Source organism: Phasianus colchicus, chromosome 1, assembly GCF_987193195.1.
Source record: "Phasianus colchicus chromosome 1, bPhaCol1.hap1.1, whole genome shotgun sequence".
Classification (NCBI taxonomy): domain Eukaryota; kingdom Metazoa; phylum Chordata; class Aves; order Galliformes; family Phasianidae; genus Phasianus; species Phasianus colchicus.
Genome location: NC_143436.1, coordinates 106,847,232 through 106,866,934, shown reverse-complemented (window position 1 = coordinate 106,866,934; position 19,703 = coordinate 106,847,232). Strand labels below are relative to the sequence as shown.

Here is a 19,703-nt window from a genome sequence, read left to right as displayed (position 1 = left end):
CTTGCTCTCGTAACCCCTGTCAGGAGGAAGGACACTTGCTGATCCCACAAAGAAGGGACATTTGTTTCACATTTACTGCTGTGTAAGAGCCCACTTGCAAACAAAGTGCTGTGAAGTAGCTGTTGTGCTGCGTGTTAGTGGCCCAGGTTGATTTACAGCAAATTGTCTGTCTGTCAATATCTCCAGAATAGAACCTCTTTCCAGGCGGTAATATTCATGACTAGTTAGTGTAGCCCTTCTGAATTTAGGAGCTGAGACCACACTTGAAATACAATGTCATTCAGCAGTTAAATCACAGAAAGTGCTCACTTTGTAAATAGTGGCAGTATTAGAAAAGTTTGGAACGGCTGATTTAGCTCTAAGTAGAGCTAAATTTGCTGTAAAGGATCCAAAAAGGGAATCTCTACCCCCCCAAAAATAAAAAAATCATTAGGAAAAAGAAAAGAAAACAAACACCTCCAATGCAAACCTTTTGCTTTAATGTAGATGGAAGTGCTTTGTTCCATTTTTAGGCAATTCGGTTTTAGAATACAAAACAGACACAAGTTTAGCAAAAAAAAAAGAATACCTAAGTAATACACATGTGAAATTTCCTATTATAAATACTAATTGATTTTTAGTTCTCCCAAAGAGTTCACGTCTTGGTAAGCCTGGCATAAAAGTATGGTATTTTGTGGCTATCCCAAGTGAGCCTTCTTTTCTGTTCAATCACTCCATACTGGGGAGCTGTAGAACCAGGTAACCACATGCTGCACTTACGGCCGCACTCAAGGCACAGAGGAAGAGAAGCTTCAGAGATAAACCCTTTGTACATCCTCAGTGCTGGCTTATCCTGCCCGCTCTCATCTGGAGTGACAAAGGCAGAAACACTGATGAGAATGGGAAGGATGTGGCAAGATTTATCCGTCTGCTCGTACAGGAGTATTTGGGGGACCATCTGGGAGTACTGAGGCTTGCAGGGGCTGCAGATCTCTGTGGGGCTGCCAGTCCTGCTCACGTCGAGCAGCAGAAGAATAGGAGCTAACTGCTAATGTTCAGATTCACCAAAGAAATAACCAAGTGTCAATCAGTAGCTAGGACAAGCAAGCAAGCGAGTGGCAGCCGGGAGGTTGCTCTTCCTACCATATGTCTTTCCTCTTGTTTTGGATCTACGGAGGCATTTGTGAAGTGTCAGTACTCGATTCTTTCCATTACCTGGCTTTAATTAACCCCCTAAAGCCCCTTTGTGTGGTCAGTGCTATCAGCCAGGGCTCTGAATAGAAGCCACCCCTGTCAAAAATTTTTGGAACAAGCTTCTCTTGAATGGACCCAATGAGCCAGGGGGCTGTTTCCTCCTTAATCCCACATTTAATAGCACGAGCTGGGGACAATAGGCAGCTTCTCCAGCTTTTTGCAGCTTGATTCCCTTTGACACATCCAGCCCTCTTTTGTCCCTCCATCGAGGACATGCCACCTCCGCGTGCTCCACACAGGATGTGATCCCCAAGTGTCACAGAGATGAAATGGCTTTGGGCAGTCTCAGCCCGAGGCCCCAGGCTACCAGTTGCCTCACCGCCCCCCATGCTGTTTACCTGTGGGCAGAGCTCACTGCATCAGAGCGAGAAAACCTGGATGCTGCCCTATTTTTTTTTTCCTGTACTCCTCTAAGGATGTGTTTTCATCAAGGAAGTCAAGGATTATAAGACTTTGCCATGGCAACATGCTATTAGGAATGCAAATGCACAACTGGAAAAGGTGGAAGCCTTTATTTCTGATAATTAGATGACAAAAGCCTAAAACATTACAATTTTCTATGTACTTTGAAACAAGAAAAATCATCCTCTCCTCTGTGATCTTTTTCAGGAGAACTGTCTTTCTCCAAAAAAAGAGCTTCTTGATGGAGAATGTGGAAGAAATGAACAAATTTAATTCCATTTAATTTTATTTGTTTGAGTTGTTCACCCAAAAAGCAGCGAGGTCTACTTGACTACCACTGTTTTGGGCAGGCATTTGCTGTCTAAAAAGTTGAATAAAAGATGGGTGTGATCATGAGCGTGGGAGACATGTCTTCAAGCAGAAGATGTGCCACTGTGGGCCCTTCATTTCAGTTTGCAGCACTGGATTCGGATTCACAGAATCACAGAATCACAGAATCACAGAATCACTAAGGTTGGAAAAGACCTATAAGATCATCCAGTCCAACTAACTTTGTTAGATATTTCTCCAAATACCCACTGCATGCAAAACAGATGAACTAATTGAAAAAAAAAAAAACCAACCAACAATCGAAAGTGCAGCACGTGTATAGTTGGCTAAATGCAAAACACTGAGCAGCACTGTGTACAAAGGACACCTGTTAGCATCTTTATTTGCTTGTCTGTCAGTATTTATCTTTGCCAAGTGATGGTCATTCACAGTGTCGGGTTGCTCCCAGCCTAGGAAAAGAAGGCAAGTTTGAATTACAGCATATACTAATCCAGTCTGCTGGATATATGCTAATAGTTTATTAGAATAAACTATAATGTTGCTGACCAAATGCTGGCCCAGATATCCATATGAGAACAGATATGTGTGGGGACTTCGATTTTTTGAGAGGTGCACTTAGGACTCTACTAACGGCCCTTGTTTTCATAGTAACCAATCTTCCAAGGAAATTTTCTTCCCAGAGAACAGGCTTGCTTACCAAAGATGAAGATACAAACGAGTAATAACTCCTCCAATTTGTCTGTATACCGTCCAATCAGACTATTTTTTTTTCCCCCAGCTATTCATACAGCCCTCTTTCAAGATCCTTTTAAAAATAAATTTCTTTCATGATGCCCACAAACTCTCATCCTGCCCTCAGAGGATTTTTTGCTAATTTGATGAAGACCACACACATGAAATCAAATGCTTTTGTCATTTGTTTCTCATTGTGCCCACTTTCTAAAAGAAAGCATCGCCTGCGTTGTCTGATCATAAACATTGGAGTTCACAATCTGGCGCATTTCCAAATGTTCATTTTTAAGGGCAGCATTTTAGATAATTGTTAAGCTTCACGGTAACTATCAATTATATGACTCGCTGGAAGCTCTGATCACTTTCCTGCAGCCTGGTGTGCCTTATGTTCTCTTACTGGACCTACCTTAAATCTCTTCATGTTTTTAAGTCCCCACCAACTCAAGTAAGGCAGGATTTCATCTGGTGACTTTGTCACTTGTGAGCTTATCCAGTTGTAAAACTATTCTCTTTAAAATGGTATTATTAAAAGCCACATAAATGAGTATGCATTATTGAGAGTAAGACTTATTCCAATGGAGAATAGGAATATCATATGGTACATACTTCCAACCACACGAGTACAGCTTGTTGTTGCAATTCTCATGTTAAGCAGTGGGTTTTTTAAACTTTTTTCAGTCCAAGAAAATGCAGATGCATCACCCATTTAGGTGTCAGAGGCCAAAACCTACAGCACTGCTACATCCATTAACTCAACACTTAACTCTTATGTGCCTGGATCCTGACATAAAATTCCTACTCAGGTGTTCCTTATTTGCACCTTTCTCCTTTTTCCTTGTTGTCCACAAGCTCCTGCACTGCCTAGGATGCCCAACTAGGTTTTAAACTGCAAGATACAATTCATCCTAGGAGAAAAGTAGCTGTTTCCCATGAGATGATGGCCCCTATTCCCTAAGCTCTTCTCTCATTCTCTCTAACACCCCTGACACTGCTGTGAAATCTTCCACTGCTGTCCTATTGCCCAGATATTGTCCTGCCTTCTGGCCTGTTCTGGCAGGCCAAAAGGGTTGGTGTGGGAATATGATAGAATCATAGAAGGGTTTGGGTTGGAGAGCCGCCCCAACCCCTGCTATGGGCAGGGCTGCCCCCCACCAGCTCAGGCTGCCCAGGGCCCCATCCAATCTGGCCTTCAGCACCTCCAGCGATGGGGCACCACAGCTTCTCTGGGCAGCTGTGCCAGCACCTCACCGCCCTCTGAGGAAAGAGCTTCCCCCTGACATCTAACCTAAATGTCCTGCTACTCATCTCAATATCTATTCCATTGATTAATATGCTGGAGAACACTGATCCCAAGGCAGAACCCTGGTGTATACTGCTTGTCACTGGCCTCCACCTTGACTCAGGTCTGCTGACCACAACAATCTGGCTGCGATCATCAAGCCAGTTCTTAATGTATCTAATAGTCCAACCTTCAAATCCATATCTCTCCACTTTACAAAAAAAATATATGTTATGTGGAACCCTGTCAGAGGCCTTGCACAAATCCAGGAAGACAACATCACTCTCTCTTCCTTCATCCACTGATGCTGGTACTCCATCCTAGAAGACCATCAGATTGGTCAGACGCAATCCTGGTGAAGCTGTGCTGCCCAATACAAGTGCTGAGCTCCCAAGGGAGCTTCACCACATGAGGCACTCAGGCAAGTTCAATCATTAAAGGATAAGACAATGAAAAACGTGGCCTGTGCCGTTCTCAAACCGTAAGAACTCTCACAATCTGCAGGCATCAAAATATAAAGTTAAACAGATTTGTCACAATTTCAGAGAAGGAATTTCAAGTGTGCATAGGGCCAGTGTACTCTTTGATAGCAAAATAATGATCTGGACAATAAATTTAAGCTAATGGAGTCACTTAGGCTTTAAACAACTTGCCAAGTAAAAGTGTGAGGGACTGCTGCTTCTCAAAAGGTGACAATTTAAGATAATACAAACCAACTTAAGAAGGTTTATGTCAATGAAGTTATTCTTGGAAACAATTTGAGATAATTATCAAATTTGGACACGATCTTAGGTAAAAAAAAAAAAAAAGACATCATCAGATTAGAATGAATGAAATGGAAATGTTATTGTCATATTAATAATGAAGCATATTAATGATGAAGGCTGTGTGAAGGGGTAGTTCAAGGAACCGATAACACATTGGAGGAGCAACAATCTTGTAAGTTGGGTGTGCTTGACTCCACTAACTGTAGCACAGACAGCATGATGTTCAATTTCTAGGATTTTTTAATAGCTTTTTAGTGGTTTCACTCTCCACAGATTGCAACTGGGAGTTAATAAAGTCCCGTACCTGTAAAATGTTTCTATTTGGCTACTGGGGTCTCTTACTTCTAGAAAACGAGTTACTGTGAAATGTCAGCCAGCTGATGCCCTACATCTTCCAGAAATAAAGCGCATCAGTGAGATCCCGTGAGTAAGAAAAACTTCCTACTTTCTGATGATCTACCGGCTCCTCAATTTTTTGTCCTGGGTGGATTTGTAATACTGATGCATACGTGGTAGGAGCAGGCACAGATCAGAAGTGCTGCTTCTCTACCCACTGTGTGCTTCTTTCCTCTGTGTGCTCTTGTAAAGCCTGAATGCACCAAGATAACGAAAACCCTTTGCTTTGCACAGAAGGACAAGACTTGGGTGGAAGCTCTTCTGGTATTGAGTTCAGGCAGCCTCATCTGATGTAGAGCCCTGAGCATTTGAACAAACTGGTTGACTAGACCAAGATATTAAAGCTTTGCTCTAATATTTCTTTCCCTCAGTTGAGCAAGGAGCTGTTCTCGTCATGGAGCAGTGCCTTGCTTTGGCATAGCCAGTGAATATGGGAAAATCAGTTAGTCAGGGGCTTCCAATTAAGAATAATTCAAGTAGGAAACAGGGCACATTCCTCTTCAGCAAGAAATAAATCATGGAATCACAGGGGTTGGAAGGGACCTCTAGAAACCATTGAGTCCAACCCCTGCTAAAGCAGTTCCCTACAGCAGGTTGCACAGGAAAGCATCCAGGTGGGTCTTGAATATCTCCAGAGACAGACACATCTACGAGTAACCTGTTCCAGCGCTCTGCCACTCTCACAGTAAACTTTTTCCGCATACACACTATCTAAATGCCACTCTTACCTTGAAAAGAAGGGACACAAAGGGAATAATGCAGTACATAAACCCTACATCATGCTTGAGTAGACTGTGCTGCATTTATAGGTAAAAATGGTTATGGGCCCCTCTTCAGTAAAAGCTACAGCCATTTCCAGTGTTCCATTTCAAACACAGAAATGTACAGAAAAGATTCTCAGGAATGAGGTCGGTTACTTCAGAGGTGAACTCGCAGCACTTTAGGAAAATTCAGAAAAAAAAAAAAAAAGATGAACAAAGCCTCAAAAACTGGAAGTTTGTACAGGTGACACACTTTCAATTTGGTTTGGATTTTTTTTTTTTCCCCCAAGGGATTTTAATAGCAATAAAAACTATTTGCTTTCTACCTCTGCAGGGCCACACGGCCAAAACTGCACCGGGAATGCTTCTCTCTTGCCCCAGCCAACTTCCTAACTCCCACTGGAACCACTGAGCCTTAAGCACCTGCTGCTTTGTACTCCTCAACAAGGCATAATGCCCTTCCATCGCCGCTCTAGCAGAAATCCCGCCTTTACATTCAGATCGGCGCAGAATCCTCCTCAAACCGGGATCTCCGGAGAGCGATTCCGGGCTCTGAGGCACAGCCCGGTCACAGCGTCCTCCCCCCGCCCCGCAGCAACGCCCGCAGCTCGGATTGGGCCCGCAGCGCCGGGCCGAGAGCGCCCTCTGCTGCCACAACCCGAACCTCCCCTGGGCAACTGGGGGGCGTCACCTCTACTATGGCAGGTACCCGTGAGAAGAGGCCGACTCCCACCTCGCCATGACCTCCATTCAGGTGGCTGTACAGAGCGATGAGGTCTCTCCTGAGCCTCCTCTTCTCCAGACTGAACAACTCCAGTTCTCTCAGCCGCTCCCCGTTAGACTTGTGCTCCAGATCCTTCACAGCTTCATTGCCCTTCTCTAGAGACACTCCATTCCATTGCAACATTGAAAGTGCAGGTGATCTCAGGACAGTGCATTTTTAGTCACTATAACTTGTTATCCATCTGAGTCAGGCCAGATACAGGCTGAAAACTGGAAGGAAATGTTCCACCCTTTGTGTCTTCGCTTTCCACTGCACCACAGTGCTGCTTGGCCCAGTGCAGACAGGACAGGACAGGAGAGGACCATACATCAGGCACAGTCACCAAGTGCCTGAATGGTGCCATCAGCCAGAGGTTTCATTCCAGCAGTCAGTGGACAACCATCTCCATGACAAAAACAACAGCCCTACTCAACAGCACACCCCTTTTCAGACTGTTGAAAGTCACCACTACTTATGGGCACGTGGTTCTTGTCTGGTGGGTTCAGATGAACACTGGTTGCTGCCAAGCATGGAAGTTCGGGTGCTTGCTTGTTTAGAAATGTTTATCTGCTGGCAACAGGACAAAATACCTCATTCACTTTGTGGCTGATGCTGCACCAACCTCAGGAGCAACTTAGCAGCAAGCATTGATTTATCATTATGAATCATGTTCGATTTCTGTTTTCTTACGGTTTTAATACTGTTGTAATGTGTACACGTAATGCACCTGTTTGTCGTTACTCTGTGTCATCATATGGAATGCTATGCCATCCCACAGTGAAGGATGCATGCTCTCATCCATAACTCAGTGTGTTACCGAGTCTTTTACTGTTTATTTTTATCAACCTGAATCTGTAGACTTTCTTGATACATTATAGGAATTCTCTTCACATTCACTGGAAAATAATGCCCAGGGTTATGGGACAGAACACCCCAATGTCAGGTGTTCACGTTCTCCCAGGAGGAATGGTGAAACTCAGAGGAGTCCTTTGGCTTGGGAAGGTGTGTGTATGTACATGCATATGCAGAAGAGCTAACAGGTATATTTACCTTCCTTCAAAGACAAATGGCAGAAGTTATCAGTTGTGTTATGTAAGTGCTCCTGTACCAGTCCACTTTGCACACAGCTGGGAACACATTACCATCACCCGTGATGACGTATTGAGAGATTCTGGAAACGAATAGGAACATTTCTGGACAAAAGGCATTTGGCTCACTTGTGAGTGTGTAAAAGAGAGCTGAACCTAGGCAAGGCTGATACCTATCTCTCAGCCTGGCTCTGAAACAACTACAGGTTTAGAGTCCAGCCCTGCAGTACTGTGAGATCCAAAATGGCATGAATGGGAGTGCCAAGCATGTTGCAGAATCTGTTTTTTGGGGACATGACTTAGCAATAAGAGAAGAAGAATCATAGAACAACAGAATCACAGAATGGTTTGGGTTGGAAGGGTTCTCAAAGCCCATGCTGCCCCAATCCCTGCTGTGGGCAGGGCTGCCCCCCACCAGCTCAGGCTGCCCCATCCAAGCTGGCCTTGGGCGCCTCTAGGGATGGGGCACCACAGCTTCTCTGGGCAGCTGTGCCAACACCTCACTGCCCTCTGAGAAAAGGATTTCTTCCTACTATCTTACATAAATCCCCCCTCTTTTAGTTTGAAGCCATTCCCCCTTGTTCTGTTACTATCAGACCACAAAAAATCAGTCCTCTCCTTCTTCTTCAAGTATTTTAAGGCTGTGATGAGGTCTCCCTGGAGTCTTGTCAGTGTATGTTGCCTCAGACCCTCTTCGAATCCTCTTGGTGCATTTCTTTGTGATCAGTAACATCCGTTTACTCCTGCACATTGGGCAAACAGCCTCTGAAGCAGGACCTGGGGCTCTGGAGGAACAGGCATTTTTCAGTTCTAAACCTACAAAAGCAGCCTCAGGAAAGCAGCAGGGGAGGGTACGTCCCTCGTGGCCAATCCCCTTGGTATGGGAGCAACATAGGAGTGGAGGTGGCGAAGTCAGGTAGGGACCTGCCGTGGTGACAATGAAATGGGCAGACCTTGGAGCTCTCTCCTGCTTGTCAGGGGAATGCTATGGGCTGCCGGCCCCATGCAACATGAGAGCAGTGAGTGGGAGAGCTGCATCCCGCCTGCCCTGCAGATTAACCTCAGTGCCACACATCACCACCTCCAGAAGGGTTGCAGCACAGGAACGGATGCTCCACCAGCACCAGGAAAAAGAGTGAGTTGCTGCTTTTGTGCTGTCCTAAGCAGGGGGTGGTAAATAGCTGGAGAATGCTTAATAGCTTGTGTATTCATGTCTAAGGCAGTTTCTCCCACAGCACAATTATTTCCTTGCCACCGATGTTCTCTTCCTGGAAGATATGTTTCAGATTTGTTGCTTTGTAATCACAGGGAAATAACAGGTTATGCAAAGTTTGTCTTGGATGTGTTGCAATTGTTTATACTAATATGCCTGAGTTAATAATTAATAGCTGTATGAATAATAAACTGAAAGAACTGTGGAAAGGTTTTGCTCCCTCTTGCAAACACTTCTTTAGGAAAACCGTTCACTAAAGGTAGCAGAGCTTTGCTGTCAATTATTCCCATTGTCTTCTGTTAAAAAAACTCCTGGAGAAAGGCACTGGCAGAGGACAGAGGTCAGGGGAAGAGCAGCTGGAACCTGTGCTTTATTCTGCTGTTTAATTTACAAGTCAGGCTGGTGATGCAGGAAGTACAAAGCACAACAAACACGCCATCACTGTGTGGCTCTGCAGTCTGCCAGCAGTGACACCATGCGCTGTCCCAGCCTGTGAGTGGGAGCTGAGACACCCAGCACCAGGTAACCTTGCTTCTGGACTCCAGCCTCCATCCTCTTCATGGCCATCTTCTTTGCGTCTTTCTAACATGTGGCTTTCCTTGCTTCCATCTTTTTTCTTAGTCTGAGATTTGAACAGAAGAAACTCGATTGTTAGAATACACTTTGTATACCATTTGCACCAATGAATTAAGCATAACACTTGGGGTTTGGTAAATCTCTAACTTAGTGTAATGCTTAACTTGAACTTCCATGCCAGACAGGTTAGAAGTGGAGCTTAGAAATGATACAACCAAAAATTTGCATCAAATGTTCCTTCCTAAAGTTCACACAGTGTGAATACCTCTGTTCTAAAAAGGCATCGATTTGACACAAAAACCAGAGAATTTTAAAAAGTGGTTTTAAAATTACTGTCAGCACTTTGATGTTGAAGTGCTCATTTTGGTTCAGTGGTGTTCGAACAGGGTGGCCCCCCATCCTGATGTCCCCAGTGGTGTCCCCTTCAGCAGAGAGAGGAATAACCAAAGCATTACTTGTTTTATGAAAATTCCGTTAGGAAGACTACACAAGTCTATTCTTTATGTATGTGGGTATATGCTTTTTGAAGGCCATGAGAAGATCATGCTAAGCTCAAATGCCCTAACATTGTAGCTTATGTGTATTTAACACATTCTGACTCAGCTGCAGTACTGAAAGAAACTATATTTGTTGAGGCTTCTCTTAAACAAAAACAAATAAAATTGGCCTGATGAATGGAAAAAGGATAGGTCATTCAATAACAGAACCAGGAAGATATCGGAAAGTAATGATATTTGATTAAAGTAGAAGTAAGATGTTTTCACACTGTAACACATATCCATGCACACCGTGTTTCTCCTTAGCACAAAGTCAGGGGTTGGTTTGGATGCCCCATCCCTGGAGACACTCAAGGTCAGGCTGGATGGGGCACTGAGCACCTGATGGAGCTGTGGGTGTCCCTGCTCATTGCAGGGGAGTTGGACCAGATGGCCTTTAAGCGTTTCCCATCTGAAACAATTCTGTGACTTCTGGAATTAATCTATTCCAGCCTAATACTGAAGCAGGGATACATACAGCTGCTCAAGATGTCTGAGGGTTATGCATTGTTTGGGTTCAATGCAGTAGAACTGCCTGATTTATCTTGCATTTCTATCACAGCTAGGAAGGAATTTGTTCCCCTATGTGTGACAGCACCTCCATGACAGCAGTGACTGCTCAGCCCAATGACAGCAGCTCAGGCTTTTGCTGTACGGGTAAAGGAAGAAACCATGTTCAAGTAATGAGGAACAAGCATGGTCCATGCTGCAGTCCAGAAGCGTGCAGGATGTCAGCTCTTACTGCTGCTCTACCCACCTCCTCAATACCACCTGAGCTGTGAAATGCAATGTATTCTACATGGCCCTCTCATACCTGCATGCAAACACGAAAACAGAAAGGCAGTCCTCACTGCTCTCCTTCTAAATGCTTTGGGCTTTATCCAGTCTTTCATGTTATTTTGGTCTAAATTGGGTGGTTTTGGTATTCATTCTGTGTACGTTGCCCAAGCTGCACAAGATTATATGGATTTAAGCTCCTCTTTGCTTAATACAGCACTTTCACACAGGCACATGCTAACACAAGTAATCAATGAAGGGTTTTAATTAGTTTTTTTTTTCTGAATAGAGAATGGAAGAAAGCACCCCGTGAAGAAATTAATTGTATAGGCTGGGGACTCCCATTGAATAGGATTAACTTTCCTTGAGACAGTAGTATTCTCACACAACAGTCACAGGCTTTTTATTGCTTTTTTGCAGTTTTCTTCATACACAGGATCTGCAATTAGCAAAAAATAAAATAAAATAAAATAAAATAAAATAAAATAAAATAAAATAAAATAAAATAAAATAAAATAAAATAAAATAAAAAATTACTGGAAAGATCAAAGCAAATTGAGAAACCTGAAATGACATTATTACTAAGTAGGTGTTGGAAATGTCCTGTAGCTATCTGAATCTGTAAAGAAAAAAGGTGGGGGTGGAATCTTGTGCCAGGAAACTTTGGGGATAATGTGCTATGAAATGGGGTTTTGGTGCTGGAAAGATGATATACAAGGAACAGTATTCATGGTTCAAGCAATCACACCAGAACTGTTTTCTTCCAGTATCTGTGTCTAATCCAATTTTCACTTAAAAGGCCCCCTGAGCGGGGCAAAAATGAACAGATGACCAGCTGAGTTCAGATCATTCGAGGACATTTTTCTTCAGAATCAGGTTGCTGCTATCTCCAGCATGTGACGCTTTCCTAAAACCATCACAACTTGTGTTTGCCACTTAGCAAAGAACCCAGCTCAGGAGAACAACTTCCTTCCCCACTGCAGCCAGGCTGGGGGACATGCTGCATGTGCCGGGCCTCATTTTCTTCCAGTTTTTGCATTACTGAACATACAGACTGCTGTGCTTTCCACATGCATCAGCTGAGGCTGTGCTCAGAGGTAGGGGCACTGTACACTTTTCTAGATGAGTCTAAGAGAAAAACAGGATGGTAGCTGGCTGTGGAATTCAGAAAACCACCTTTGGGCGGTGAGGCGCTGGCACAGCTGCCCAGAGAAGCTGTGGTGCCCCATCCCTGGAGGAGCTCAAGGCCAGGTTGGATGGGGCCCTGGGCAGCCTGAGCTGGTGGGGGGCAGTCCTGTGCGTGGCAGGGGTTGGGGTGGTGTGGGCTTTGAGCTCTCTTCCAGCCAAAATCTACACTTCAAAACATTTTTGAGGTGTTTTAATGCAGGAATAGGCAGGTTACCATAGAGAAACACTGTCAGCTGTTTGGAAGAGAACTGGACCAAGCACCAGGAATTCTAATGGGGTGATGATACTCTGCCATTGCTTCATGAAGCTGGGTAAATGTTTAGGAGAAAAAACAGGCATAAAGAAGGACCTCTGGGATCCTGCAGTCTAAATGATACTTGAGGCAGTTTTTTATTAACTTCAGTTTTTCTCACATGCTGATTTAATTTTTCACTTCATTCTCAAACACTAATTGCTTATCTATCTGTCACTCTGGATGGCAAGTTTGGGTAATATGACTTGATAGCTGTTTACCTGCTGTGTTATTTGCCTATTTTTCTTCCACTTCCAATTGTATTTCCCAAACGAGACGATGTAAGGATGGAAAAGAAAGAAAGCAGGAATTATGTTATCCAATTCACCAAGATAGGAGTGGATTTGTTGAAGGTGGCAGCTGTAACAGATGACCAGCCACTTATAAAAGATATTACAAAAACATTACAATTAAAGCACATAATTTTAGAACACTGTCTAATTGTCAGCTGACTGTATAAAGCTAACTTCAAAAAAGCAACAGTGCAGTTGGGTGAAGGGCCTGTGATAGTGCCCCACCTACCCCTCATTGCAAACATGGTTGTTTGAGATGCTGTTAAGTCAGTACTGCCATGCATAAGCTACTTTGTTTGAATAAACCACCGTCAGTTTGGACACTGCCTCTTTGCTGCGTTGGACTAAAAGAAGAAGCCATGGTGGTACCTCTGCTGCTGGAGGTTATCTTGCAGCTTTGCACAGCTCTAGACTTCACTACTAGAAAGTTTAAAACAAACTTCCAGCAGCAGCACAGAACTCCTATTGCTCATACTACACTTAGGCTACAGAGCCACTTTGTGTTTTAATCAAAGTGTGTTTATCACATTCCTCTCTGCAATTGCTTAATGAACAAGTTCAGTCATTTCTAGTGTGAAAATGTATTGTCATTTTAATTTCCGAGTCTTCAGTTAAAATTATGTTTACTTAATTTGCACTCATACTGTTAACTTTGCCTAGATGTTCTCCTGGCAAATACTTTTCTGGAATAGATAAATCCCAATGATTTTATTGACTTGTGAAAGTGTTGATATTACAGATCTGCGATTTATTTTATCCTAACTGTGAGCCATAGCTGAAGAGCTGAGCAAACACAATGTGAAGTTTTACTAAATAGGATTTTCAACACATTCTATGCTTAGAGGCTTAGATGCTGGGTATCAAATTCATCTGGCAGCGAGGATACCAGAACAGTTGCAGCTTGGATGTGTCTGACCTTTGAAGTTAAACGTTAGCTAACAGTTGGATTGGTATTTCTGGTATGTTCTGCAATAAGTCTGAGGAATGTGAGTTAAATAATTGATTTAAACATTAAAATGTCTGTATTCTTCTTTTAAGAATACAATGTGCTACATTCAAGGAGCACATATGGAATGAAATCATGTTTGAGTCAGTTTGCTTACATTTACACTACACAAGAATATATAAGAATGCATAAGAGAACCATAATCTGTCAGGCCAAAAATCTGTCTAGTCATGTAGCCACCTCCTAGTGTGTCTGGCAGATGTCTCACTCTTGTGCCTCAAAAAATCAAAAAACAATTGATCTCTACACACTATCCTCATGTTATTTGTGCTGTTGCAGTTTACCATTATATCCTTTTTCAGCCACCTCTTTTACTGGCTAGTTCCATCCTACTTAAAGGGAAGCCCTTCTATATCTCATTGTCCTTCTTGCTCTTCTCCAACTCCAGGCATGTGGCATCCTTTCCAAAATAGTGGGATCTGAACTGCATACAACAGGCAAGTGTGAGCAAAAGATTTATGCAGAAGATCAACAACATTGTCTTTTTTCCCTATACTTTCCTACTACTACTTAGAAATTTAATTACTTTTTAGCTGCTGTTTTTTTCATGCAGGTGTCTATCACAAACTAAAGATCTCAGTCCCATAGAGGATCAGCTGGTAATGTCCAGCCCAAAGTCCATTATTCCTTACTGCCATTTTTTTTTCCTACATGTGCATGTTCCTTTTTCTTCTTTTTTCTATAGATGCCAAAGTTCTGGCCATTTGCAAATCATGATTTTCTGTTGATTCAAGTACTGTATCCTCTATAAATGAAAAATGTGGAAAGTAGGACACAAATTATTTGGTCAAAATGCAATTATGTATCTATTTGTTTAATATTAGTGAAAGAATAACCTCGGTTGAATTTCCAGCAGCTTAAAACATTCAAATCCAAATTGCAAATTTTCCCTTTATTTTCTGTTAAATTACCATTAAGTTTTAGCAGACGACTTCATTGCCTAATGATGGGAGACTGGATATTAGAAGCAAAACAATTCATATTTTCATTACAAATACTATTATTTTCCTATTTATCTGGTATGTCTTTTCCACAATTGTAGTTGCATTGCTATGTCTCCTGAAGTGCTGGACACACATTCTGGACATGGAGCAGTCTTCACACATTCTAAGGACCAAAATTCCTTCCACTGCATGCCCTACTGTTGCCCTCACTAGAACCTGCTGCCTTTAGTCCAAATTTGGGTCTACCGTTGCTTGGTGGTTCAAAATAGTTACAGACAAATCAAACCAACATTTGTAACATTTTGTAATTTTTTTTGTTGAGAAATACCATTTTTCATCTGTGCTTGCACCATCATTCAATAATATGCCAAATGTGTTTGTTAACATCCAACACTGCTCTGAAAACCCAAGGGCTTGTTGCTGAGAAGTCTCACCAGTCCTGCCCCCAACCATTTGAGGTGGACCATGGTTGGATGGAAAATTGCTCAATGGTCCACGGCATTCCTGCAAGTGCTACTTTGATTTACCAGGGTAAATGAAGGGAGCCAGAGCAATCAGAATCTGTTCTATACTGGTTGCCATGCGGAGACTGTGAGAGATGGTCCTTGCATCTCAAAACTTACAGGTTAAGGCTGGAAATGATGTAGCTTTACATGGACAAAAAGCAAGTTTTATGGCAATAAGTTGGCTTCCCATGGCTCTGAAGGATACATGCTGCATCCAGCAGTGCTTCTGATAATAAATGAGAAGAGCAAAGCAGTATTAACACTTCAGTGTCTTCAGTATAATAAAGAAATTGTTTTCTTTCAGTAGGTAAAGACAAGCGATAAAATCCACTGTGTAAAAGGAGAAGACACGTGGCATCTTGGCACCAGTACTAATGAAGCTAACAGCCTTCTCTACTTTCTGTTTTTGGCTGGCTCTCTTTTTGGCTGGCTTCCTTGGCATATGCATTACTGACAGTTTTATGGGAAATCAGAAGAACCATACACTAATTTTCACCAAGGAAAGCAATATTCGCAACTGCAGTTGCTTGGCAGATATCCGTGACTGTGACTACAGCCTGGCAAACCTGTTATGCAATTGCAGAACAGTGCTGCCTTCTACCATGGAAAAAACTGACTACAATAGCGACCTGACAATTTGGTTCACAGACACCTCTGTGCTGGAGATGCTCCTCAACTTCACAATGGTGTGGGATTTGAAGCTCTCTTTCTGTGGCACTACTCCTCTACCAACAGAATACTTGACCATTTGGGGATTGAGAAAGCTGCGGGTAAAAAATAAGGTTAAGGGACAATTTCCAGAGCAAAGCGTAACCATCTACAGTAGCAGCAAGAATGAAAAAGATGATCTACTCACAATGCACAACAAAGACAGGCAAATGTTAGTATATATTTCTTTTCTGGATACCTCTCTTTTCAATGGATATTCTTTGCTGAAGTCGTACAGTGTGGAAAATGTCTCTAGCATCACGGAGCACTTTCACAACCTGCTGTACTCCAGTGTTTTCTCAACCTCAGATAACAAAAGCTATGTTGTAACATTCATTTACTGAGTTCTCTAGCACCGTCAGCCAAAGGCATGGCAAACTGCTGAGAGAGAGATGGGACTGTTTGGTTTGGCCCGAAGGAGCCATTATGGGATGAAAAGTTTTGACTGTGTACTCTACAAGCAGGCATTTGAAGTAATACAGACTCATCTGACTAACTCAATAAACACTTCCTTAAAGAACAAAGAACACATGAAACAAGGTGAAAGGATCACTATAAATCTTTTATATTGTAATCTAAGAACTGAACACATGCTCTGTCCCCTGACAATCTTGGTCGCTCTCCACTGGGCACACTCAGGTTGATGAATACTTTTCTTCCAATAAGGGAGGCCAAAACTGCCAGTAGTACTCTGCACACAGGGAGAATAATCCCTCACTGGCCTCACCCCTGTGCTGTGAGGTTTGAGGCATTTGGAACAGTCTGCCCAGATACGTTGTCGATACCCATCCCTGGAGGTGTTCAAGGCCAGGTTGGATGGGGCCCTGGACAGCCTGGTCTAGAATTAAATGCGGATGTGGGTGGCCCTGCCTGTGGTAGGGGAGCTGGAGGTTGATGATCCTTGAGGTCCCTTCTAACCCAAGCCTGTGATTCTAAGATTCTATGATTCTACGATTCTACGATTTGAGGTGGTTAAGCAGAGAAAAACCGAGAGTGCTGGTTTTCCTTGCCTTCTGCTGAGTTGTCAGAGCTGGGATTCCCATGACCAGCCTGGGTGACAGAGCCTCTTAGGACAGCAAAGGCAGCTTTGCAGTCTGCTTCCCACCTCAGCATAACCAACAGCGCATTTGTGAGATGGCCAGCAATCCGTTTTGACTGCAAGTATGGTGGGCTGGGTTTTCAGTATGTGATGGAGGATGCCCAGTCATGTAGCAGGGTACTCTCATTCTCTATTCATCATGGGAAAGAGCTGGGCAAGAGGTCAGCCCGCGAAATACCAGGATTATAAAGGTGTTTTTCCCATCGATGGCTCCTTTCCCCAAATACAACAAAGTTGATTTCATCTTTTGTGCTAACAGTAAACTCTCCTCTCTAAGAAAAGGAGAAAATAAACCATCCTGTGACTCATCTGATAAGTATGGCAAGGCTTCAGGCAGACAGGTATCAGCTGCACTGTGTGAGAAAGATTGCCACTCGCTGAAAAACGTCAGGAAATGTTGATAGCCAAAAGTCTACTCCTTGCCCACGTCTGCAGGATTTACATTCTGTGAGACACAATTAAGGCTGGAATCAATTTGTATAGTATACTAAAGTCCAAGCAGAATTGCACTGCCAGCAAAGGATTACATATATATATTTTTTTCTCTTGATCTGGGATAAAATACATGTACTGGAGGGAACAGTTGTTAAGATTCTGAGGAACCAACAAATTTGTTTCAATAACTTTAAACTAAGCCTTGCCCATAACTGTAATCAATGGCGGAGCAGTTTTCCTAGGCAACACAACTCAATTTTTTTTTTACATACACTTCATTACTGCAGGCTTTGCCACTGAAATCAACAGTGTAATAACTATTAGGGCAATCAGATCTATTTGCAATTGTAAATTGCAAATTTACAATTTTAAAGATTTAAAGACGCTGGTGTTTATAGGATGAGAAGTGAACTCAATTTAACTCAGAGAGCTATTCAATCAGGTATTGTACAGACTTTTGTCATTTATCAGCACCATGAAAACAAATTGAAAGTTTTTTTCCACAAATGAAAAATATTACTTGTGAACACTCCATGGTTTTGTCACAAGTTACAACATGGTTAGGAGCTGAAACTGAGGTGACAGAGGTTAGGAGCAGGGGTGTTGTTCTAAGCATGTATTTGCCTGGTATGGATTATAGAAGAATATAAATCATCCTGGCTGTGCAAAACTACTAACATTGCCTTCATAAACTGGCTGGTCATTAACTCTGCACAGGATACTCTTGTTAAAAAATACACAGAATATATTGATTTCTAAATGTTATTAATCCTCTTAAAAATCAAGCCTAAATCTTTTTCGGTGAATTCACTGATGCTCTGCTGCCCTCTAGTAAAAAATGTGTTGAATAACACAGTAACACAGTACTATATTGCCAGGGCAGCAATGATTGCTGAGGTTACTGCTTAAAATCCACACACAGAGCAGAAACTGAGGACATATGTATTCTGGCTTTCTTGGGAAGAAATCACATTAATAGATCTGTGTGCTTTTTAATGCTGCAAATTAAAGTTTTGATTACTCTTGCCACAGCTGTGTTCTGAATAATGATCAAATAAAAGACGTCATGTTCCTGTGTACAAGTAAACAGAAATCTTCAAGGAGTCAGGGAAAATCCTGCTTTCACTTACATGATTGGCAGAAATCCACAGCACCAATATTGCATTGATCTTTGCAGTTCATACATTCTTTCCAACAGATACGAAGAATCTGATTCTCCCAATTTACATTTGATCTGGTTTTGCCATATGAAAGCACCACTTTAGAAGCTTACAGAATTTCTTCATAGCAATTCAAAGAGTTAAATACAAAGAAAAGTACGTAACGCATACAGTGTGAGCTTTATTAATTCTGTTGGCAGAGGTTTCTTTTCTCTGCATCTGGACAAACTGCAACGGTACATTATCACACTGCTGAAATAATTACATAATTTTGTAGAATTATAGAATGGCTTAGGTTGGAAGGAACCATAAAGATCATCTGGTTCCAAACCCTGATAATGACAGAGCTGCCCCCCCACCAACTCAGGCAGCTCAGGGTCCCATTTAACCTGGCCTTGAGTGCTTCTAGGATGGGGCACCCACAGCCTTTCTGGTCAGCCTGTGATGCTTCTCACCACTATCTAACATCTAACTTAAATCTCCCCTCTTTCAGTTTAAAGCCGTTCCCACTTGTCCTATCATCAGACAGTGCAAAACGTTGGCCTTGCTTCTGCTGTTACCCTTTAGGCACTGGAAAGCTGCAGCAAGGTTGCACTGGAGACTGTTCTTCTTCAGGTTGAACGAGCCCAGCTCCCTCAGCCTTCTTTCATAAGAGATGAGCTCCAGCCCTCTGATCAGGACCTGCTCCAAAAGCTCTGCATTTTTCCTGTGCTGAGGGCCCTAGATTTAGTGAATCCATTAAATGTTAGTGTAAAATTGTTCAATCACACCCCAAACTTAGCATCATCATTTTATGGTGTTTCATCACATACTTACAGTAACTAATATTTATATACAGTGCTTTCATTCTCTACGCATGAAGTCCAACCTGGTTTGCTGGTTTTCGGTCTTGGTGTATGATTATAGGATATGCCAACGAATAGAAATGGAGCCTTTTTTAGGGGCTGCGGGATGCTGGCCGAGCCTTCTGTGTCTCCTCCCATGTAGAGGAGGGGCTGCAAGATGGAGGCTACTGGATCATAGATCGTTCGAGTTAGAAGCGATCTTTGAAGGCCACCTGATCCAACGCCCCTGCAGTGAACAGGAACACCTACAGCTCCATCAGGTTGCTCAGAGCCTGGAAGGATGAAGAGGCCTCCCCAGGTCCCAGCATTCGTACCTGGAGGGAGTTGTTAAGAAGGCCAGTGACACACAGGCCGCAAGTTCAAAGGACCCGCGC

At 42.8% G+C, this 19,703-nt stretch overlaps 1 protein-coding gene across 5 annotated transcripts; it reads left to right on the top strand.

Moving 5' to 3' along the window:
• Nucleotides 1-8,171: 8,171 nt before the first annotated feature.
• On the top strand, nt 8,172-18,561 carry EPCIP (exosomal polycystin 1 interacting protein). 5 transcript variants are annotated; one of them, XM_090121922.1, is made up of 3 exons: nt 8,904-9,486; nt 14,021-14,069; nt 15,390-18,561. In XM_090121922.1, exon 3 carries the CDS (start codon nt 15,457-15,459, stop codon nt 16,132-16,134), a length of 678 nt encoding a protein of 225 aa, XP_089978048.1. In that variant the 5' UTR covers nt 8,904-9,486; nt 14,021-14,069; nt 15,390-15,456; the 3' UTR covers nt 16,135-18,561. The 5 variants fall into 5 exon arrangements, with proteins under 5 accessions (XP_089978058.1, XP_089978048.1, XP_089978042.1 ...); XM_090121916.1 differs by having other exon boundaries at nt 15,387-18,561; XM_090121932.1 differs by lacking the exons at nt 8,904-9,486; nt 14,021-14,069 and adding an exon at nt 8,172-8,886 and having other exon boundaries at nt 15,387-18,561.
• The last annotated feature ends 1,142 nt before the right edge of the window (nt 18,562-19,703 follow it).